The sequence below is a fragment of the Gopherus flavomarginatus genome, chromosome 2 (assembly GCF_025201925.1).
Source record: "Gopherus flavomarginatus isolate rGopFla2 chromosome 2, rGopFla2.mat.asm, whole genome shotgun sequence".
Classification (NCBI taxonomy): Eukaryota; Metazoa; Chordata; order Testudines; family Testudinidae; genus Gopherus; species Gopherus flavomarginatus.
Window position 1 is genome coordinate 217,209,405 of NC_066618.1, and position 25,134 is coordinate 217,234,538.

Genomic DNA, 25,134 nt, shown 5'->3' on the forward strand with positions numbered 1-25,134 from the left:
ATCATCCCAGTCTCCTTGTCCAGTCAGTCTCCACATCTAGCTTCAGAGTCCAAGTCCCAATCTCACCTCCAACTTCCAGTCTCTCCCCATCCCCACACCCACACTCAGTTTCCTCCCTGAGCCACTCTCAGTTCCCTCCTTCCCAGCTCCTTGTTTGATCAGACTGGCTCCCAGTCCCAGCTACCTCCCCATGCTCTTCATTCAGTTTCTTTCCCCACATCTTTTCCCGGGCTCCTTGTCCCAGTCTCTTTGTCCTACCAGTCCTAGTTGCCTTCCTACCTCCAGCTTCTCATGGACTCATATTATCCCACTTCCCTGCCAACTGGCTTCCACTCCCATCCCCCATTTCACTCTCTGGATCCCAGTCCGTCTCCTCGGCACCCAGTGTCCTTTGCCAACACTCCTCCCACCCAATCTCAATCCCACCTTCACCTGCCTCCCTCCCAGCTTCCAATCTCCTTACCCAACCAGTCCCAGGGTGCTCCTTCCCTGCCCAGCTCCCAGTCCCAGCCTCCCTGCCCTCCCAGTTCCAGCTTCTCTGCCCCTCAGTCCCAGTCTCATCAGATTCATTGTCCCAATCTATTCCTTTCCTTCCCCCCCTCAGCCTAGCTTTCATCCCCACTGCATTCAAATAAGACTGCTTCCCGAGTGCCAGCAGAAAGGTTACGGAGAACAAGGGAACCATGTACCACCCTGGCTTGGAACAGTTGGGAGCAGCCATTACAGGGAAAGTCTTTCTGAGCCTCCCGCAGCTCTGGGCTGGAGTATGCTCTGGGGGATGACACATGCACAGTACAGTCACACACAGGAGCTGGGAGGGGATGGAGCATGCTCAATGAGGATGGAATCTTTGGAGGTTTTAGCTGCTAAAAATAGAATAAATCTCTATTGAACATGGATGAACTGCAATATTTCAAAGGCTTATCACTTGGCCAGATTTGGGTGGATTTTCCAAGGGATGGCAAAAAGGTGCATCCTTAATAGTAAGGCTGCCATCCCATTAAATTGCAAGTCTCTGCTCTAAAGCATAGGGGTTAAGGGCTAGAGTTTTTCAAAGAAAAGTTCCTCAGAACATTTTAACATTCTTTGAAACAGCTGAACTGTTTTGACTAGTCTGAGGCAGACACCCAGCCTGGAAGAGTTCAGCTCAAACAATGAAAGTTTGACAGCTATAACATGGTCTTATAACAGAAAGTATCAGGCTGCCTTAATAATAGACTGTGCCACCAGCCAACAGTGCAATGCTGAACATGAAGGGAAAAGGTTTTCTTGATTTCTTCCATGATCATCCTAAGCATCAAGCAAACAGATTTAATTACCCCTCTCAACACACACGCAGTAACTATTCATGTAGCTATATTAGACATGATAGCGCTTTTTAAAATCCAGCTATAGTACTTAAGTTTGTAACTTCCTACAGCAGTGAATTCCACAGACTCACCACTGTATTAATTCCTTCTATTTGTTCTAAATTTACTTGTCAACAATTTCACGTGTGACCTCTTGTTCTCATATTATGAGAGGAGGGGCTGATCTCTTCACTGCAGCTTTCACAATCTGAAAAGATACACTGTAATGAAATGGTACCAAACTCAAGCAATCAAGCCTAAACAATACAAATTAGCTTTGAATTAATATTTTGCCAGAGGACTGCATTACTCATATAGCTTTGAAAATGTGCAAGCAGGGAAATTTTTTTATGATCCCCTTGCTGTAATGCCATGCTGCAGATCAAGAGGAAACAAGCCATTAACGCAGAAGTGAATTTTGAAAGTAAAGTAGATCAATCTCTTACTTTAGTTCTAAATTCAGTAGAGGCGCCAAATTCAAAGAGAAACCTCACAACATCATTGTGGCCTTGCTGTGCAGCAAAGAACAGAGCAGTTGTGCCTGACTGTAAAGAAAAAAGGAAACATATTTCAAACAAACAAATGGATAAAATGTGACTGAAGTATACACTTCATTTTTAAACAGAATTAAAATGGATTGAACTTGAATACTGAACAAGAGCTGGACAGACTCATGATGACCTTTGGGACTGTAGAGGATACAACAGAATTTGGAGGAGGAGGTCATTTCTCATCTCACTGCACTGAAATGTCTGATGTTTAAGGTTAAGAGTCTGTCAGGAGTATTTTTAGTAAAAGTCACAGACAGGTCACAGGCAATAAACAAAAATTAAGGAAAGCCTGCTTTGACCTGTCCCTGACTTTTACTAAAGCTATCCCGGGCGGGGGTGGGGGGTAGGGTGGGGAGGGGACACACACACACAAAAACAGAGTGCTGCCCATGCTTGCAGCTACTCCAGCCCTGCACTGCTCCTGCAGCAGGGGGTGACCACTGCTGCTCCAGCCCCAGAAGGCCACTCTACCTAGGACTGGCAGCTGGCCTGTTGCACCTGGGGCCGGCCAGCTGTCAACCCTGGGGCCAGCTGTTCCGGTGGCCCCTGGGCCGGCCACCCATCAGCTGTTCCGGCGGCCGCAGCTCCAGCAGCCCCGGGGTTGACAGCTGTTCCAACCGTTCCGCAGAACAAGTCCTGGAGACCCCAGAAAAAAAATCACAGAATCTGTGACAGAATCGTTTCCTTACTGATGTTTATCCCACATCCTGCTTACCTGCATAAAATCCATATTCTCTATTCCATTCACATAAATCGGCTTCTTTGTGAAGCCTCTGCTATATTATTCATTTCCTTGTCCTGTGTGTTCAAGAGAAACAAGAAAGCCCAAAGTGAGGTAGGCAGGAGTCTCTCTTTTTTCCTCTGGTAATATTTGTATCCCAGCTCATTAAATCTTAAAGGCTATTACCATTACCATGTCTGTGGATGATATTCTACAGACTATTCCTTCTCCTACCTCACCTTCCCTCCCCCCCCCATATATTTTTCTTTTTGAAAAAAATCAGGACCAGATTCTCCAGTCCAATCAGTATAAACAGAGCAAAGTGGCTTGAAACAGGCTGAAGATAGATAGTGGAGAATCCCTTCTGCATAGGAGAACTTTCCTGCACTAGGTACCACTCTACCCCCAGTGAAAGGGGAACAAGGGGATATATTGGGAGTGGAGTATAGGTAAGAGCAGAGGGGCCATCACACAGCAATGCTCCCCTATACTTTATCCTCCACTGGCGCAAGGTCCCCACCATCGGCATAAGTTAGGGCTGTACAGGGACAATGCTATCCCGCACAGATGCCAGGCAGGCCTGAATCAGGAAATCAACTCTCACTGTCAAACTCAGTTCACATACAGTGAAGAATCAAAACCCAAATATTTTCCACACCTAGTTCTGTCACTAATATACCAGTAAATCAAGGTGAGAATCCATCCTTTAAGACTTAAATTTCTGGGATACAAAAATTACCAGAGAATATTATTGTTATTATTGATACCTATTGTGACAGAATAAGCGCCTGTGTTCACACCCCACACACTATTGTAATAGTTTTGTACAAGGCATGTCCTGTGAGGTATCATTTCCTTTAAAACCTCATAATTTGCTGATCAATAATATTCTGGCAAAATGCACGTACCAGCTTTACATGTCAAGTTATAAACATAAGCTGAGATCATGACTAAAAGCATACTTTCCAGAGAAGTCTGGGGAGTGGCCAGACCAGTTTCTCAGAGACAATGTGTAAACTGCAGTCTCAGCCAGGTGTAAACAAGGCTGATGGACTATTACCTGCTAAGTGGCCATTCTTTGGCAGGAAAGAGGTCAGGGGGAAAAAAAAATCTACATTTTAGCAAAGGAACAGCATGGAGTCCCCTTCCACACAGAGTGTCTGTTGCCTTGCCTCCAGCTGGAAATGCTCTGGGGGAGGGATCCTGACTTACAGGATTTGGTCAGTAAGACTGATACTGCTGAAAGCATGTGTGAGAAACTTTGCTTGAATCTGATATAGTTTAAGTTAGATATTAGTGAACATCTTATCTTTATTTTTCTTGTAACCATTTCTGACATTGATTCCTCATTACTTGCACTCACTTAAAATCTCTCTTAATAAACTTGTTTTACACTTTTATCTAAGCCAGTGTGTTTAAATTGAAGTGTCTGAATAACTATTCAAAATATTAAGCTGGTGTATTGTTCCCTTAAAGGAATAATGGACTTAAAATATTTTGTACTGTCCAGGAGAGAGCTGGGTGGTACAGAAATACATGTTTGGGGGAAATCTGGGACTGGGGGTGTGTTGGGGTCACCCTGCAGTATAACCAAGGCTGGTGAGAGGCAGAGTGTAACCCAAATGTGGCTGGCAGACTGCAGTTACACCCAAGGTGTGGCTTGCACGCTGGAAGGCTGTTTGTGAGCCATCCAGGTGGGAGTTACTGCAGCAAAGCATTGTAAGGCACCCAAGGTTGAAGGGCAGGGGTGACACAGCAGCTCATTAGTCTGGATGTATTATCCCACAGGTATATCACAGTTATATAGCACTTTTCATCAGTCGATTTCAAAAGCACTTTGCAAAGGAAGGTTAGCATCATTATCCCCAGAAACTCTTGCCTTCCTTGCTTGTGGCTTTCTTATTTCATCTGGAGAGGCAGGGAAAAGGGAGCTACATCTGGAAATTCACTGCAGTGCAGAAGGCCTTTACAAGGCCCAGTGTACCATCCAAGGGTCCAGTCTTGCAAAACAGATCCACATGTGCGGACCCTTCCTCCTATGCAGCATCCCACTGACTTCAATAGGATTGCAAGAATACAAGTCTGAGTATGTGGATCTATTTGCAAGATAAGGGCCTAACTCTTTGATGCAGGGTTTAAACTTCATCCAGGATCTCCTGTATTCCTGTCACCATAGAAACTCTGTGCACAAGGCTGAATTTTGCCCTTTGAGAGGTTCTGTTCCTTTATTTGCTGCCTTTCCCAGTTAACATGTCCAAAGTGATGCACAAAAACGAGTTCAGAAAAGTCTGTTGTTCAAATCGTTCCTGTCCTTTTGGTGTTGCTTTTGCAGCAGCTTGTGCTAAGTGCTTTGCTGGATTGGGGCCTTATTGAAAGTCTACCCGTAATCACTATTAAAGCAATTTTATACCAGTTAAATCAATTCCAGAAAACTGATATCATCGACTGCTACATTCGTTGAGGCAATAATTTCCAGATGTCAGCAGGGGATTTATGTCTTAGTTCCAGGTAACCAAGAGAAGTTAGAAATGTATACACTTACGATTACAGTGCAGAGAACTGTGCCATTATTTTGAGCTATCACTGTATTCTGCAGTCAGCCCACATTACTGAAAACTCTTGTTAAATTACATTCTCTCAGGACCATTAGCCAACAAAGCAATTTTGCTGTATGTCTAGACAACCCACAGATCAGAATGACTATAGATGCTGCTACTGGAGGCCATACATGAAAGCCAATTCTGACTTAAAGTTATAATTAATGTTCTACAAACAAACTGAAGGCAACTGTATCCTGTCCTCACAAAGTAAGGTTTGATTTAGATGTGTGATAGAGTCTATTGCTGCCAACTGAGATGAACATATTACAAAGCACAATGGGCCAGAATAATTTCTGGGGTAACTCGGCCAAATTCATTTTAATGGCTAGCCTCTATAATTTAATGATAAGTGACCTCTCCTTATTAATCACTTTCTGAAATCTGCATGTTACTGCATCAATGAATATAACGGTCAATGCATCCTTGGCATCAATGGGGTTCTGGTAGGGATGAAACTAGTCCACACAAATTGGGTGCACTAGAAACCCCTGATGGATTATTTATAGGAGTAGATCTTGCACCGTATTTTTCAATTTAAAATTCCAGAAATCTGAATCCTACGTATTCTCAGGAGAACCTACTGAATAGATATTGTTTGTACTTATACTGCATAGCAACAAACAGATAAGCAACTGGTAATACTCCTCTATGGCGTCTATCACTCCAATCAGTAATGGTTGCTTTTGCAATCTCTTTTTTAAATGCAGAATGTTTCTTACCTCTCTCTGCAGATTGATATCTGCTCCTTGTAACACCAATTCCCGCACACATTCTGTGTGGCCATAGTGAGAAGCTACCATCAGAGCTGTTGTGCCAAGCTGGGCATAAGGAAAAACAAGTCAGTATGTTAGACTATTACCTCTAATAATAAATCAGACAATCTAAAACGGACAACAACTTCTCAGCATAATTGGGGGACACTTTTGATAACTGATTATAATTTCCTCAGAGAACAGCACTGTTCTCCCCTCATTTCTTTACATATAATTATGGGACAACAAATTACTTAAAAAAAATAGATTTAAGAATTTGTCATTGAAAATCCTTTGAAAAGTAAACAAATCAAATAAACAAATAAAAGTAGTTACAGCAACATTCACACACTTGCCTTCAGTGTTAAGCCCAATCCTGCAACAAGGTGCCCCTGCACTGAGCCAACTGCAGGATCAGAGCTTAACAGTGTACCCCAAACGGGGTATAATTACTATGCAATGATCTCATGTTATAGTCCCTATTAATAAATAATAATCAATAATACCTTTCACTTATGTACAATTTTTTGTCAGGAAATCTCAAAGAGCCTTGCAAAGATAGACAAGCATCATTACCCTACTTCATAGGGGAGGGAATTGAAATATAGAAGTGAATGGTATTGCCCAATGTCACACAGTAAGGTCAGAGACAAAGTCAGGAATAGGACCCTAGTTGTCCTGATGCCTAATTCCCGCATTAACCAGCAGATCACACTGTCTCAGATGCTGTAGTGTTTGAAATTAGATCAAATATACTTCCATATCCAGAAATCTGCTTTGTGGGTAGAATTCAATCCTGTGCAAAGGACACCCACACAAGCTCAATGCACCAGTTAAATCCAATTAAAGCCTTGTGTAATGTAAGAGGGGTGTACGTGTTGTGCAGAGGCTATTTGCATAGGGATGAAATTCATCCCCTTTCTGAAAAATGTATGCACTGATTGTGCTTGTGAACGTGAGACATTGCTAGTGAAAGAACACACAGCCTACATCACATTAAAATATTTTAGTCTAGAAAATTTGTAGTTCTGCTATAACAAACAAAGGCCTAATCGAGTTAACAAGCCAGATTCTCACAGTGTTTTGCATAAACCTGGATCAAAATTAAGCACCGATTTGATAAAAAAACAATTAACCAATAATAGTTCTGATTTCTTCACATTCCATCTGTTTCCAGTTTGACTCTCACCCTGATCTCACCATCCTTCCACATGCAAAATTCTACTTGGGAATAACACACACAGGACTGATCCCTAAAGTACAACATGGGAGATTCTGAAAGGCAAAAGGGCTGCAAGGTCCAACTTTCACTTAAGGTCAACGGGAGTTAAGTACCTAACTCTCTTTTGTGCTATTGAAAATCTCCCCCTAAGCTATTTTCAAGGTGAGCGATGTTGGCTAGGTTTGTGTTATAAACCAGAGTGGCACTAAAATCGTCCAATATGGCAGTGTCTCTCAACAGCTCACATTTTAAACTAAGCACAAAGTACTTTTTCAATTCAAGTAATGTCTTAATCTTGTTTTTCCCTGCCTTTTTGGAAATCCAAATACAGCCCACTCCTTGTATGTATATGCTGTGCAGAAGCAACAGGACACAGGACACTTTTGATTTCAGCCAACCTCTAACTTTATATCTAATTCCCACTGATGTCAATAGAAGTTATGACTATCCATAGAGAAAAGAATCACATACATATTTGCAAGGTAGCTGGGCTTATCTTCACTAGGAAATCTTATTAAGCCTGATTCTGCATTGCCCTGCACCTTATGAATTATTTACACTAGTGCAAAGTCAGTGCAAGAAAGAAATAATTAACAGATCGGTTTTGGATGGGATTAAGAAATTTGTGAGCACTCTAAAACCTGCTATTGATATAATTCATCATGTTGTTACAACTCAGCTTTGTAAATTGCTTTTATGGCTGCTAAAGGTTTTAAATGTTGCTTAAATAACAAAAGACACTCAAATGACCGCAGTAAAGTGTTTAAAGCTGTGTAAAGTGATGTAAAGCATATGTTCTTGGCATGCACGTATTGAGGGCCTACGCTGTCTCTGCAGTCCACATCTACTCGCCCACTGTTCAACAACAGCTGAAGAAGAGCCAGGTTTCCTTTCCTTGCAGCCCAGAATGCAGCATTTGCGAGCGGTGTTTCCCTCTGTTAATACAAAAAGGATTGAAATCTGTTTCAGAGCAAGTACAAATATCACATGCTCTCAGTTCAAACCAGTGTGTCATTCGTTTATAACCAGGTTGGGGCAAGAGGTTTACTTTGCTTTGTTAGAAACCTTGGCCTCTATAAATTGCCTTATCTTGTTTCCAATCTGTCCCATGTCAGTACTGACTGAAAGTCATTATACTCGGTTGACTCTTGGTTGCCTAGGTAGTGCGAGTTGGTGATCTCAGTCAAAAGTGAAAGGGAGTCCACATCCCAGTGAAAAGGAGTCCACATCACAACTAAGTGTGACCAACAGTGACAACTGTTACCCATTTTGACAGTCTCAGCAGAGAAGCCAAAGACCAGATCATCATGGAAACTCAACCATACAACTCAAATGTCCCATTGTGGGACTTCCTGGTTTTCAGCCAGTTTCCGGGTCACCTCCTTCCCTGCTACTTATAAGCCCCAAGATGTGAAACATGCTGGTCATGTAACTCCCAGACTACTGGGTTTGCCTGCTCCCCTTAGTTAGCACTCTGCTGTCAACTGTGCGCAGGACAGGGGGTGTGGAGAAGAGTAAACTTAGCAGTATGGGAGCTGCATGACAAATGCTACCATTCCATAAAAAAGAGAGAGGCGATACTAGCTAGAAAGGTGATGGGGAAACAGCAGGGACACAAGAAAGAGAAAAGAGGCAGGAGAAACTACAGTGGATAAAAAGGGATGGAAAAGGAAGGGGACAAAAAGAGGGGTGCAAAAAAGGCAAAGAAGAGAGAAAGTGATATCGGCATCAAAGAGAAGCAATGCAGGAAACATGACGACAATATACTGAAATACATCATATTAGCATATCCCACATTTCAATGGTCTGTGTCTGGGGCACTCATTAAAGTACAAACTGAGCAACTCTTTTCAAGCATGGTTAAACATCAGTGGGAAGAGGGTTTGTGTAGGCTTTTATCAGTTGTCATCTTAAACACTAACATCTCACTTAAAAACAAATTAACTTAAAGAATCCCAGTTGTGTGTATTGAAGTGAGGGATGCTTACAGGGCTGTAAACTGAATTTGAAACCTTACAAAATTGACACTTAAAATGAGTCTCTTCACACTAAATGATTTTAAAAATTGAAAAAAGCTAATTTTCATATACAAACCCCTCCCACTGATGCTTCAAGATCATATTCAGGCAGCATGTACTCGGTCTGAGTCTCACAAGGACACCTGGCTCAGAAAAAATTCCCCAATTTGTCTTGAATACAATCTATGTTTCAAACATTCTCTTCTCTACTCAGCTAGTGGGGCCTGACCGGTGTGCACTTAAGACACAGATTCTCTTGTGTATGATATGTCTTTGAGATGATGCCCCTTAAATACGATGCCCTCAGAGAGCTATAATAGCATTTATTAGACATGTAAAGCAACATCCTGGGCAGATATAACAGCAAAATAGGGATGTTACTGTCAGGGTTCCTTCCCCACTCTGAACTCTGGAGTACAGATGTGGGGACCTGCATGAAAGACCCCCTAAGCTTATTTTTACCAGCTCAGGTTAAAAACTTCATCAAGGCACAGATTCCTTTCTAGTCTTAGTATCACTGACATCACCAAGTGATTTAAACAAACATTTCACGAGGGCCACTTGGGGGGATATTTGGGGAAGGTAGGGCTCCAAGTCCCTACACCTCCTTTCCCGGAGAAGCTTGAGAATAATATCCTCACCAATTGGTACAGGTGAACACAAACCCAAACCCTTGGATCTTAAGAACAATGAAAAAAATCAATCAGGTTCTTAAAAGAAAAATTTTAATTAAAGAAAAGGTAAAAGAATCACCTCTGTAAAATCAGGGTGGAAAGTATTTTACCGAATAACAAAAGACTCAAGAACACAGAGGATTTCCCCTCTAGACAAAACCTTAAAGTCACAAAAACAGGAATAAACCTCCCTCTTAGCACAGGGAAAATTCACAAGCTAAACCAAAAGGTAATCTAATGCATTTCTTTTCTGTTATTACGTACTATTTCTGCAAGACTAGATGCTTAGTTCAGATATACTTAAGAAGATGTAATTCCCCTGCCTGGTTTCTTGGCTGGCTCCAAGAGAAACAGACCAAAACCTTCCCCCCCACATTTGAAAGTATCTTCTCCCCTTATTGGTCCTTTTGGTGAGGCATCATCCAGGTTATCTGAGCTTCTTAACCCTTTACAGGTAAAAGAGGAATTAACCCTTCACAGGGTAAAGATGGATTTTTGCTACCCTTAGCTGTATGTTTATGACAGCTTGTAGCAGCGTGCTGGTGCAAAGGCTGGTGCCCCTGCTCAGCCAGCCCCAATCTATTTCCCCTGATTGGGGCTAGGGAGAAGTCTGCTGCCTGGCCTTTAGAACTGGCTGCACCTGTGGGCCTGAGGCTTCAAGGGCTATAAAGGCTGGCTGGCAGCCAGATGACAGGGGAAGGTCAGTCTCCAGGCTGAGGGTAGACTCTGTGCAGAAGAGGAGACTGTAAGGCCTGCTCTCTATATAGTATATCACTGGTGGTGGGAGAACATGTGTAAATAAAACCATGGGTGCTGCAGAAAAAGTAGCATGTCTGTGTTTTTTTGGGGCAGCCAGTGGGCCCCAGGAAAAGAGGCAGGCAGAGGACTTGTTACAAGTGGGGGCTTGTCCGGGATCTAGTGCCAAAGACACAGTTTGGTGACCTGGCAATGGAGAGTACCCTGCAGTGGCTCACTGAGCAACAGACAGAAATGCAGAAGGCACTTCAGTCCTTCCAGCAGTCCCACCAAGTGGATAGGCAGGCCCTACTTGCTTGGCAGGCAGAGTAGTAGAAGGCCCTACAGGACTTCATCAAGGAGCAGTTGACCATGCAGCAGCAGCTCCTGCAAAAGCTGGTGAGTCCTGCTAGGGGAGATGGCACGATGGCCCCAGCTGATGACCCTGATGCCTTTTTGGGTACCTTTGAGTGGGTGGCTCTGGGCACGGGATAGGACCAGACAAACTGGGCCCTGTGGCTGGCCCCCTATCTCACTAGGGAGGCACAGGCCACGTATATGACCCTGATGGATGCCCAAGCCAGGGATTATGATGCAGTGAAGGCAGTGATTTTGGACTGCTTCAGGCTTTTGGCTGAGAAGTATTGCCAGAAGTTTCGGGCAGCCCGGTGGGTAGGAGGCATGCGACCCTGGGCCTTTGTTAAAAAATTAACAGACTGGGCAACACGGAGTTTGAGGCCTTATGCCCACACTGTGGGACAGATAATGGATCAAGTGATCCTTGAACAGTTTATCCAGTGCCTCCCCAATAGCGTGCGGGTTTGGATGTGGTGACATCAGGCGGCCATTGTAGAAGCTGCTGTGCAAAGAACGGAGGAGTATGCAGAGGCTGACTTCCACCGAGGGAGCATCAAGCCCTGTGGGACACAGAGGGGGGCAGGAGACCCTGTGAGCATGCTGGGGCGAAGCCGGTACACAGGCGACAGGAGGAGCCCAAGGGGACCCCTAACCACTCAGGGCAGCTCGTATACTGGTGGTGTGGACAGCTGGGACATAAAAGCAGTGACTGCCCAGTGATGGAGTGTGGGGCAGCTGAATTTTGTGGATGGACTAAGATTTTGGGGGGGAAGGGTGGAAAAAGAGACATAGGTTGGCCACTATCCCGGTGTGGGTGGGGAAAAAGGCCCAGAGGGGTCTAGTGGACACGGCCTCCGCTTGCTCCCTTATACAGCGGTGCTTAGTGAAGCTGTATTGGCTTATCCCTGGGGAAAGGATGTTAGTAGAATGCATCCACGGGGATAGGGACTATCGTCTCGTGGTCCAGGTACCCTTTGAAATGCAAGGGTGGTTTACCTGGAAGCGGGTTGGGGTAATAGAAGAGTTGGCCTATCCTGTGGTTCTGGGGCTGGACTGGCGCCCTTCCCAAAAGGGGGGAGAGAGCATGGAAAAGGGACGGTTGAAGAAAGGGGGAAAGAGAACCCTGGAAAGAGAGGGCAAGACCCTGGTGGAGGTGGACCTGGAGCAAGGGAAGGCCCCACAGCCTCTAAGGGGAAAATCCGAGCAGCCTAGACAACCAAGCCAAAATAGGGAGCCTGAGGGAGTAACCGAGGAGCCAAGGGAGCTTCCTGGGCAGGACCACCTGGGGGAGGGAAGCCCGGAGAGGGTGGAAGAAACCCAACAGGGGGAGGCCCAACATCAAAAGGACAGAGAGCCTGGACCAGAGACAGGGGGCTGACTGAGGGCAGTGGGCTCTGAGCTGTCACCCCCACTAGAAAAGGAAGGGGAGACTCTGGAGCGGCTGGCCCAATTGTGTGACTGGTATGAGGACCTCTGGGTGAGTGTGGATCTGTGGGGTGCCTCACTCTCTACCTAATGCATCTTTTGTGGGTGGGGTGTGCCAAAGTCCGCTGGGGTTGTGCCTGGGGATCCCTTGGCTGGGCAGAGGGCCCAGCCCCAGAGTAAAATCCCCAGCCAAGGAAGACCAGGCCTGGCACCAGCTTAAGGGGGAGGGGGTGTAGCAGGGTGCTGGTGCAAGGGCACCTAATTAGCCCCTGCTCAGCCAGCCCCAATCAGGGGAAATAGATTGGGGCTGGGGAGAAGTCTGCTGCCTGGCCTTTAGAACTGGCTGCACCTGTGGGCCTGAGGCTTCAAGGGCTATAAAGGCTGGCTGGCAGTCAGAAGACAGGGGAAGGTCAGTCTCCAGGCTGAGGGCAGACTCTGCACAGAAGAGGAGATTGTAAGGCCTGCTCTGTCTACAGTATATCACTGGTGGTGAGAGAGCATGTGTAAATAAAGCCACGGGTTCTGCAGAAGGAGAAGCCTGTCTGTTTTTTATTGGGGCAGCCAGTGGGCCCCAGGAAGAGGGGCGGGCAGAGGACCTGTTACACAGCTACACAATATAGCTAGTACAATTTAACAGTTAAAGTACAGATAGACATCACTTTACAGTAACGATCTCCCTGGGCCTCAGTCCTAGGAACACAGCCAGTATCTCAATGACACCCAATGTCAAGGGCAAAATTATCATTGCCTTGCATGGGGAGAGAGGGTACAGACAGCCTATTAATTGCTGGTCACTGTAACAAGCCCATGCAGAAGGCAGCAAAGAAATGGCAGATCAGTGCTGCTGGGAGTGCTCAGTGCCACATAGGAGGATATTTAAACAGAAAACCATATCATAGCTCTGATTCAGTTTTCTTTCCTGCACAAAATCCTGCAGACATAAGCTCACTAGTATGCATATTCTGTATCTGTCACACTCAAAGTATGTAATTAGTTTAGTAATAGCTTGTAAAGGAGTGGAAAGTCACCTGGGTAATCATCTTATGATTGGGTGCAGCACTGCAGGTGAGTCCTGCCTTGATTTCCCTCCACCCAGAGTATAAACAAGTCCAAACCAGCTTTGGGTAATAGAGAGCACTTCCCCCAGAGGCTCTGCTTTGTTTAACACAGGCACACAACACACCTTCCGAGCTGAGGCACTCACTGTCAGCTGTCCTGAGTTCAGTATTCATCTCCATCCAGGTACTTCCTCTAATTGCTCTCATCTCAGGTCTCCTGATGCTGCCTGGGTGGAGTCTTCCTCTGACATCATGGTCTATGGAGGCGTCTCAAGGATCACTCCAAATACTAATGGGGTTGGCTGGGCTGCATGCCTACTGTCACTCTCCCACTAGGGTTCTCCCTTCTCCGAAAGCATTCCTTCCAGGCTCCCCACAGAGCTATTTCCAGGGTCCTGCTTTAGGCTCTTTGCTGTAGGAATTTACCTTCTGCTTATCCAGGCTTCCTTCCCTAGGAACACAGCTGCTTGGCTTAGGCTCCTTTGCTCAGAAGCATAGATTCTGCCTAGTTCAATCTCCCTGCGAGTATGGCTTCCACCTAATTCAGACTCTCTACCCTAGGACACAGCTTTTGTTAGCAACTAGGACAATTGGTAACTGCATGAGAAGTTTCAACTGGTTCACAAATCACAGGACACTTCATAAAGTGGTTTGAACTTCTACATAGCAAGAGATGGATGGCAGGAGGCAGAGAAGGAGCAAAGAAATTGGCACAATAGGCTAGATTTTCTGATCTTAGTTACAATCGACTAACTTCACATTGACATCAGAGCTTGGCTCAAAACTACTAACAGTCTTAGCCTGCCCTGCTAGCCACTGGTGAAGAGGGATGGTCTATCTATTCTTACCACACTTGTGCCATTGGACAGTTTTACATAAATCCAGCCAGGTGACCTACACAATCAGTTGACCCATCTTGCCTGTTTCTCTCCTACCTACTAAACAGAGGAAGACATCTAGTTAGTTAATTTTTTAGAACGTTATGATGTTTATGGAAAATTTATTGCAAAAGGTGGGGCCTGACATTTTGTCCTGAAGGTGATGAGGTTTGTAGTCATTCTCAGCTCCTCTGGAAGGGAGTTCAGTGTTGATGGACAATACTCCTTGGATTAGTTTTATCATCTCACGCTGACCCTAAATGTTTTGAAGTCTTCTGGGACTTGCAATATGTGCTTGTTATAGGAAAAGACTTTCACCTGCCACAGTTTTCTCACCACTCATAACAGCTATCTGACTCCATACTACTGTGCCTGACTTCTACAGCAGGGCCTTTAGGAATTAGCTAGGATCTGGAATCAGGATTCAGAGACCAAGCAGAAGGAAGCAGAGTGCCTAACTCTCTGTTCACTTACATGAATGTAAGTCAGGAATAACTCCAACAAAATCAGAGGAGTTGTGCCAGTGTAAAACCAGTCTGAGAGAAGAATCAAACCCAGAGCATTTAACCTTGTGGTTCATGAAATTCCTCATTCCTTCTGCCTGTGAACAGTTTTCCCGGCCCTGCTAGGGAATAAATCCTCCACTAACCCTCCAGCAAAAACTTCCCCATACCTTCTGAATCAGATCAAGCCATAGTAGCATTGTCAAATGTACCAAGGACATGAATATGGCTTTTCAAAGCACTGCTTCCCAGACTCAGGTGGTTGGAGCTGCCCTGCTAGCAATGCACTTTCCTTTCCTCATGCTGTATAGCCAGATATTCCTTGCAAAAGCTAAGCATGCAATACACCTAGAGCAGTGGTCCCCAAACTATGGGGTGCAGCCCTCTAAGGGGGTGTAGAGGAATGTTTGGGGGGGCATGGTGGGGCCCAGCCCCCATTGGAGGTGGAGAGGGAGTGCCACCCAGCCCCCCTCTGCCCCCAGCTCTGCTCCTAAACCCAGCTCCTGGCCCCACTTCTGGCCATGCCCCCAGCCTCAGGCCCCAGTCATGACCCGGCCATGGCTCTGCTCCCCAGCCTGGCTGTGGTCCCGCTCCCAGCCGCAGACTTGCCCCCATTTGTGGCCTCAACCTCTGCCTCCAGCTCCTCAGCCCAGCTGCAATTCCAGCCCTAGCTTCGAACCACAATGGGAAGGGGTGCAGACAGGTGTAGAAGGAGGCACAAGGTAAAAAGTCTGGGGACCACTGACCTAGAGCATCAACCATGTAACAATCAGATGAGAAAAAAAATTGCTATTTTATGTTCTAAACTGAATGGAATGTACAGAGATGATTCAAGCAATCTGACCAGCAAACAGGACATTAATCCTATCAAAATACCCTGTACATACCAACTGGAATTACACAACCAAGTTAAAAACAAAGATCTAGACACAGGGTGGATTTGATTTAAATCACTAGTCAGGAAGACTCGATTTAATCATGATTTTCTACATAAAAGTGCATTCTTGTTGGTTGTTATAACCTTAATACATATTCTTCACAACTCAGAGACAGATGTAGGTTTCATTTTTAGAAGGTACACACTAAAAATTTTTAAACAGTGATCTCCATTTCAACAGGTTAATCATTAATATTTGGAGGATTTTCTTGCCATGCTATATTAGGAGGAGAACATCACCAGACACACATTTAAATTGTTTATTTAACTAAAACAATAACATTAAGTATTCTGGATTTTTTTCTTCAACAGCAATTATCTAATATTTTAACAAAACAAGCATATGTCCCTCTCTTCTCACATTTATCTCCAGGCTTCTTCTCCTTGTCTAGATCTATTCCACCCGCAATAATCTTCTATTCACTGAACTTTCTGAAACTTTGCACTTTTAGAGAGAGGTTAAGGGATTGACTCTATGTACACAAATTTGCTGAGAGACAATGGAGTTGAGGTCCATTATTTCTCACCACTATATATTTATTTATTTATTTTATTTTAAAACATTTTTGCTGTTAACAAGCATGTTACCTCTGGAAACACAGTTTTGCAGTTCTCAAACTGTGGATTTAAGCATCTCTGATGGTATCTTCCAGACTAGCACTGAGTCCCACTAGGTAGATAAAAAGATTAACCTAAATAATCTCTACAGAAGCCTGTGGAGTCCCATCAGATTGGGTCCCTCATCCATGAACTATTGGAATTTATTTACAAGACTTTTCTTAAACATTACATGAATATATTGTCTCATACTATAGAATTAGAATTTATAATCCCTATTCCATGATGAGAGATCTTTCAACTATAATGTATCTTAATTAAAACTATCTTTAGATAGGTTTTTTCCTCAAAAAAATTTTTATTAAAAAAATCCAATTAAATTAAAAAAAATCCGATTTTTTTATCCACCCTGTCTATACATCTATGTTTTTTTTTATTTTCGTTTTCAGATTATAGGGCAATAGTAATTTTAGAGCAGAGCTTTATTTTGGGACTATTGACCAGCTGGATTTAATGACCCTTGAGCAATGAACTCATCCCCACTGATTTTTAATCTCCAGGAAATGCCACAAGCTTTGGTCATTATTGCTCAGTTCCTGAGTCAGTCCTATCTTTATTATTTATTTGTATGACCACAGCACCTAGGAGCCCTAGTCAAGGATCTGGACTCCATTGTGCTAGGTGCAGCACAGAAAATATCCGACTTGAACAACTGGTTTTATTCTTTTTATTTTTTTGGTACTACTAACTTACAAGGGATGTTAGATAAAACTGTGACATATTTATAAAGTTAGTTAAACGCTAGAAAAAAGAATCTTTAAAGTATACAACTAATCCCTAACATTGACAATTGTGACACAGAATATAATAATGGAAAAGTTATCATCTGATAGCTTTGGTGAAAATGTGATTTATTTATTTCAATGTGTCATTTGTTCTGGCACCACAATATGATTTGCTCTCCTTTACTTCATCAAGATGTTTTAAAACATTATTCTAAACTATGGCTGTGCTGATATTTTTGATCATGTATACTTTCAGTAAACTTTAAAGGTGATATGGGGTACCATATACATTTTAAACTGGCACCTATCATAAGCACTTCTTCGAAAAGAGAAAACACATGGATATTTTCTAGATCAGACAGTCCATCTCTGGATGGCAGTGAAGGAAAAAAGTAAAATAATAATGTAATTTTATGTATCAGCTTAGTGGTAGCTAGAAGAAAAATAATGCTAATACTTTTTACATTCTATAACTCCCAGGTTCAATTCCTTGCTCTATCTCTGACTTGCTGTTTGTCCTGAGAGGAGACAGATGGGGTGACAGCTGAATAGAGAGGGTGTGTTTCTTAGTTATGGAATCAATACTGTTCTTGAAGATGGAGCGAGAGAGCCAGAGGACAAAGAGTGGTTGAAGAGAGAAGGAGAAGATCAGAAAGGGATCTAACCAGACTGGGTCTGACTCAGTGCCCAAAGTAGTCAATTGAAAATCTCCCTTTTCCTTCAATTGCCCCTGAATCAAGCCCACTAGATGCTAGGGGGTTTGGCTGAGGGATTCAAGAAGTAGAGCTGGAGACTTGGATCGAGGAGGATACAATGAAAGGTGGGAGTGTGAAGAAAGGAGTCGAGGGCTTTGTGGATACTGTCAATGTGGCCCCCAAAATACATGTATAATATCCCAAGAAGAGAGGAGGGTGGTACGTGGAGATGCAAAAGAGGACGTAAGCATGCAAAAGTGCAGAGGAGCTGCTCAGAGAAAAGACAACAGCCATATGAAATATTATTGGACAAGAAAATCAAAATCGTGTAATTCATAGGTGGAGATGGAAGAGGAGAAGGGAGACAGATAACAGCCAAGGAAGAGAGGAAGCACTGCGGCCTTCTGGGCAGGGAACTGGGAGAAGGAGAGAACACCATAAAACAGGGCAGCTACAGACATAGCCAGGGAAGGGTGGGGAGATGTAATTTGCAAGAGTTATATTAGTCAGGCAAGTGAGCTAGAGTAAAAATCCCAGAAGGGGCAGGAAAAGGGAAGTAGGGCATGTGAGAGGCAGCTGACAAAAACAAGGTTAGAGGAGCAAAGCCTGCGGGGTAGAGCAGGAGGCAGCAGGACTGGCTGAGATAGGAGAATATAGGTATACAGGACTGGAATTATGTAGAAAAGCTGTTACCAGCATCCAGGAGAATGAGACACACAGAAAGGGGGAAATGAGATGAATATCTGTGAGGCCAGGAAGGAGGAGACAAATTAGCAGAAGGATAAGAATAGTGGAAACAGAGTAGAGGGAGGTAAGATGACAAAGGGTTTTGAGGACAACAGAAGGCTGAAGGGACATGACCATGGAGTTTTCACAGGTGAGAATAAGGGTGAAGAGCATTGTAAGAAAGGGTATGCTCTTCAGGGTAGGAACTGTGTCTGGAACCCCGCACATTTCAAGCACTACCACAATTAAAGTAATACAGTGGAGCTGCAGAAAGGCAGTACAGAAGAAAGGGCAGCTGCTGCAGTTAGTGTCGAGAGTAGACAATGGGGCAAATAAAGGGATTTACAGAAAGAGGGGAAATGACAATGAATAATCAATCAAAGCAAAGAATTGCCGTTGACCTGGCAATCAATAAGTGAAGAGGAGGTAAATTATATGAAAATTGCACAACTAGCGAGGAGCTATATCTCCAGAGTAAATGTTCGCCAATGTTATCTATAAATTGCTTGTTGCTTTCCTCCTTTCTTATTGGTCCTTATTAATCTCCTTTTTGGATCTAGGGTTTTCTTTTGTGAGATCAGGTATAAGGGACAGATCTTGCAATCCTTCCTCATGCATGTTTCCACTGAGATGACTCTGAACAAAGTCTACTCAGGTTTTTAAGTATGAACAGTCCACTGGGATATGGAAACACAATTAAAACATCGTTTTAATGCTATTCACAAAAGTGAAACTGACTAGAAACAGAAAATGAGACTAACCATTCTAATTTAACTAACTGAGTGGAATGCAGATTGTAAACAAATGGCATAGCTGGGAAAAAATAAATTCAGTTTTTTAAATTATCTGTTTTAAAAGTCAATGACAGGTAAGGGTTTTAAGATTACAAATAATATATACACAATATACATGTGTATATTCTGATTGTCCTAAAGCAAATGTACAGACTACCTCAGCTCTATAATTTATACATCTGCATTCCACTCAGTTAGTTAAATTAGACTGGTTAGTCTCATTTTCTGTTTCTAGTCAGTTTCACTTTTGTGAACAGCTGTTAAAACAATGATGTTTTAATTGTGTTTCCATATCCCAGTGGACTGTTTATATTTAAAAACCTGAGTAGGCTTTGTTCAGAGTCATCTATATATTTAAATTATAGAGCTAATAAATTTAATTCCTAGATAAAATGTTAGTTCCATTAATACCTAAAATAATAAGATTTATGTATCCCATAAACCTACAGAGTTTGTTACTTGTTTCCCTTGAGGTCAAACTATCCCAGTTTTTCTTTGAACAAATACTGTGGAGAATTTCACAAAGAGATGGGCTTTTATGACAAAGTATAAAACAAATAATGAGAGATAATGTAAAACAGACCTGATATCTTACAGATTTGTAGGTGGAAAAATCTAAACTTAGTTCCTGCCTTATTACCCCTTTCTTGTGCTCTTTATTAAGTATAGCTGTGCTTCTCCACGCTCCACTACTGCCCCGAACAATCTGCACCCATTATGTTCAGTTATCCCGTACTCAACTTAATCTCACAATGACTCACCAAAGTCCACATAGATTTAGACTTTAACCACCACCCTCCTCCTTACTTCATATACAGGAAGATCAACATATTATGAAATACAACAATTGCAGCTGTGCCCAATATCCCTCAGGACCATCGGCTGCAGAGGGAAGGTCGTGGGGAGAAAATATATCCATGGCAGAGGGAAACAAGAGCCGAGGCCGTATGCAGAGAAAGACTCGAACTGCAGCCGATCAGCCAGGCCTGCTAAAACCACAGCATCTGCAGTGCTAACGGGACATGACAGCAGCAGCAGCAGCAGCAAGAGGAGGAGGGCGGGATGGGATCTCTCCAGCTCGGCAAGGGAGTGAGCAAAGCTTACCTTGAAAGACATCTTGCACATCACAGCAGCGGCTCATTCCGAGCTAGCCCGGGGGACAAGCAGAGAGCCAGCTTTGCTCTCCCGCACTTTCTAGCCCTTCGCCCACTGGCCAGGGTGGCGATCACAGACTCGCTTTGCAGAGTGACTGGAGCACAGCGTCTGCAGGGGCTGCATGCTGCATCGCGCCTGAGAGATAGCAGCTGCTCCCAGAGAGCAGCTAAACGCTGCACCGTCCACGCGCGCGGGAATCCATACCCGCGTCACAGCATAGAACAATGCAGGCGTGTGGACCCAATGCATACGTACACCGGTGCATCATGCAAACCCGTGTGCCTAACGATGGACACTTTGCGAAGTACACACAGATCCCTCCTCCTTGACTCTCACACTATATTCTTCCAAGTGAACATACACATGTACAGGTGCATCATACACGTAGGTAATACAGTTTTCACATGTGTGCACACACATGCAGCCGATAAAGTTAGATGTTTAATGATATATGCTTCCCAAATATAAATGTATGCATGATCAGACACTATCGATATACACTAACCAAATGCAGACATATGCATTGTAAAAACACAAACCCAGGAAAATGCGAGCATGTTGAGCCAAACTACACTTTCCTTCCAAAGATGGAGTTTTGATATCAAGTGGATGAGCAATATGATCAAAGATAAAACAAGACACAATTATTTTTATAATGCTATCATGTTCTAAATCTTAGGCCTAGTCCACACACAGTTTTTACACCAATTTAACTGTTTCAGTTAGGGTTGTGATTTTTTTTTAAACCAAAATAGTTAAATCAGCACAACTCCCTAATATGAATGCAATTACACCTCTACCCTGATATAACGCTGTTCTCAGGAGACAAAAAATCTTATCACGTTATAGGTGAAACTGCATTATATCAAACTTGCTTTGACCCACCAGAGTGAACAGCCCCGCCCTTCCGGAGCACTGCTTTACTGCGTTTATATCTGAATTTGTATTATATCGGGTCGTATTATATAGGGGTAGAGGTGTCTTGTGATACAAAGGTGCTTTATCACACTATAGCTTTCTCCCCTAAATTTACAGGAATAAGCTACATAAGCACCTTTATACAGGTATAACCACTTCCATACTAAGGTCTGGTCTACACTGGGGCGGGGCGGGGATCGATCTAAGATACGCAACTTCAGCTACGAAAATACATTGATTTCAGCTACGCTATCTTAAGTTGACACTTTGCATCCTCACAGTGCGGGATCGACGACCACTGCTCTCCTGCCGACTCCGCTTCCGTCTCTTGCCCTGGTGGAGTTCTGGAGTCAACGGGGAGCATGTTCGGGGACCAATTTATCACATCTAGACAAGACGCGATATATCAATCCCTGATAGATTGATCACTATCTGCTAATCCGGCCGGTAGTTTAGATATACCCTAAGGGGTGTACCATGTAACGTTATAGTGGTTTCAAACAGATTTAGTTAAAGTGGTGCAAAATCTGAGTGTAGACACGCCTGTATAGATGCACTGATGTCATTCTCACAAAACTTCACTTCTTGACTTCTTTTTCCATTTACATGCCCCAATTCTTTGCTACTCCTTCCAGGCCATGGCATGCATTTGCGGGTCTTGGCATTCCAGTCCTTTTCTTGTCAAACTTCTTCTGACAGAGTCTTTCCATTCTATCCTCAGTCTTGTGCATCCTTTCTTGCCACCCTCTTCCTCCCATGCTTTTTTTATTGGTCATTCTTCTTCCATTTGTAGCCCCCCTCGTGTTCACTGGCCAAATATGGTGTTCAACATATGGAAAGTCTGCCTTGTGACTTTTTACACAACTTTGGGAAGCTGGGCCTGAGATGTCTCTGTGTGTTCTGCGTTGTGTGTGTTCACCTCAGACCAGACGCACTCAGAGAAATCAGCAGGAACAAGGTTTTATTCTGTAAAAAAAACATAGAAGAGGATTATAGTTCAACTCCTTTCTACTGCTTGTCTCCTGCTGGGAGGGGCAGAGGTGACTTCCCGGCAGGAACCAGGAAGCTCTTCCCAACATGCCCCAGTTTGTAGTCCACAAATTGTAGTTCCCACAGCAGCTGTTGAAGCAGCTCAGACCTTGGGCTACCATACTTATCACATGTCCAGCACATCTCAAATGTGCCCTACCCAGGCAATCACTGAGAGTCCCAAATTCATCTTCCCCCTGATTTCTTCCATGCACACTGCCTCATTGCACATGTTGCATCTATAGTAGTCCTTCCCTTCCTAGAGTCATGTTGCTCTGCTACTATATTCTCCTCCACCTTGCACGTCAACCTTGCCTTCAAAGAGCTCTCAAGGACATTGAAATGCTGACTCACGAGAGTGATGCCCCAATAGGTATTTGGATCATTTGCATCTGCCTTACCCTTCCAAAGAGGCACAATCAACCCTACTCTCCAGTCATCTGGTATCCTTGCTTGATTTCAGTAAACATATAGTAATCTATGAAAGTCACTTACTGCAGTGTCTCCAATAATATCAACAGTTATCACATCTTAACCAGTTGCTTTACTATTCTTCATCTTATTCAGTGCTTCCGATGTCATCCCCATAAAAGATGTTTAGTGTTGTACATAGACTTCCATTCAAATTGGTACAGCTCCAAAAGACCTGGAAGAAGATTTGGGAATGTATTGTGAAGAAACACTACTCTAAAAAGGAACTCCAAAGACAATAATCTACATTATGGTAATAATCTCCTTTCTCATGTGGATGCACAGGTGTGTAACTCCATAATCGTTTTATGTGAATGATGCACATTCATTGGGGGAGATGAGACTCTTACTTAAGGGCTTAATTTTAAATCCATAAACGTGTGGAATTTTAAAACTAATGCTGAAATACTGTCCATAACATGCCCGATTTTGTCTGGATGTTGCAGACCTCCTTGAAAACCTGTATGGTCCAAGACAGACAGAACAGCGTGAATTAAGATTGGTGGTTTTAGAATGTATTTGCTTTTGTTAATGTATGCTAGGCCCTTAGGGATATTGTTCTTCCATTGATATGCATACGTAACTTGCATTCACATTAATGGGAGTTCCATGTGTTTATTGAGAAGAGAGTATATTGCAGTGAGATCCAAATAGCTTATGCTACATGTCTACAGCTGCAGGATTTTCTGCAGAATTTTTTTCCTACGGCAAAATTAAATAAGTCTCTGAATATAGTAAAACAAACTACATGCATTCTAGAAGAAGGCAGATATATTATAGCCTCATGCTCCAGCCATGCTTTCCCTTCCACTTCAAAAGTATGGCCTGTTGTCAGCCTAACCTTAATCTTGATCAGAGATGGATGTATACACATGGATGATCATTTTAGTTCTATCTGAAATGTACTGAATGAATAAAGTAGATCCTATAGCTAAAATCATCCTCATTCTGATTCAGCTGATGACTGCACAGTTTTCTTTGCTCATTGATGAGGAAAATACTGGTAATTTGTACAAACTCCCTGCTCCACCCCTGGAAAATCCCAGTATTCATGCAATCTATTGTGAATCTTACGCCTGCCAAGAGACATTCAACAGCCAAAACACTAGCTTTCTGATAGAGAGAAAAGCAAAATAATTCCTCTTGGCTGAACTGCAAAGAAACGTCAGCCTTATGGAGAATATTATGATCCAATCTTTCTTTGTGACTGTCATAAACAGATAGTTAAGGGTTAATATCTCTTTTACCTGTAAAGGGTTAAGAAGCTCAGTAAACCTGGCTGACACCTGACCAGAGGACCAATAGGGGGACAAGATACTTTCAAATCTTGGTGGAGGGAAGTCTTTTGTTTGCTCTCTTTGTGTTGTTGTTGTTCGTTCTCGGGACTGAGAGGGATGGGACATCACTCCAGGCTCTCCAAATCTTTCTAAATCAGTCTCTCATGTTTCAAACTTATAGATTCATAGATTCTAGGGTCAGAAGGGACCAATGTGATCATCTAGTCCGACCCACTGCACAAAGCAGGCCACAGAACCCTACCCATCCACTTCTATAACAAACCCCTAACCTATGCCTGAGTTATTGAAGTCTTCAAATTGTGGTTTGAAGACCTCAAGCTGCAGAGAATCCACCAGCAAGTGACCCATGCCCCACGCTGCAGGGGAAGGCGAAAAACCTCCAGGGCCTCTGCCAATCTGCCCTGGAGGAAAATTCCCTCCCGACCCCAAATATGGTGATCAGCTAAACCCTGAGCATGTGGGCAAGACTCACCAGCCAGCACTCAGAAAAGAATTCTCTGCAGTAACTCAGATCCCATCCCATACAACATCCCATCACCAACCACTGGGCATACTTATCTGGCGATAATTAAAGATCAATTGCCAAAATTAGGCTCTCCCATCATCCCATCCCTTCCATAAACTTATCAAGCTTAATCTTAAAGCCAGATATGTCTTTTGCCCCCACTACTCCCCTTGGAAGGCTCTTCCAGAACTTCACTCCTCTAATGGTTAGAAACCTTCATCTAATTTCAAGTCTAAACTTCCTAGTGTCCAGTTTATACCCATTCGTTCTTGTATCTACATTGGTACTAAGCTTAAATAATTCCTCTCCTTCCCTAATATTAATCCTTCTGATATATTTATAAAGAGCAAGCATATCCCCCCTCAGCCTTCTTTTGGCTAGACTAAACAAGCCAAGCTCTTTGAGTCTCCTTTCATATGA

General features: G+C 43.4%; 1 protein-coding gene across 4 annotated transcripts in view; it reads right to left on the minus strand.

Moving 5' to 3' along the window:
* The window catches only part of ANKRD29 (ankyrin repeat domain 29), a 41,389-nt gene extending 20,775 nt beyond the window's left edge, over window positions 1-20,614 (minus strand). For 2 of the 4 annotated variants that reach the window (XM_050942058.1, XM_050942057.1), the window contains exons 1-4: window positions 20,443-20,614; window positions 8,020-8,130; window positions 5,941-6,039; window positions 1,796-1,894 (exon numbers count right to left, since the gene is read on the minus strand). In XM_050942058.1, coding sequence (XP_050798015.1) covers window positions 1,796-1,894; window positions 5,941-6,039; window positions 8,020-8,130; window positions 20,443-20,463 — 330 coding nt within the window. In that variant the 5' untranslated portion in view covers window positions 20,464-20,614. The remainder of the gene's footprint in view (window positions 1-1,795; window positions 1,895-5,940; window positions 6,040-8,019; window positions 8,131-20,442) is intronic. The other 2 variants (XM_050942061.1, XM_050942059.1) reach the window with 2 other exon arrangements.
* Window positions 20,615-25,134: the final 4,520 nt, after the last annotated feature.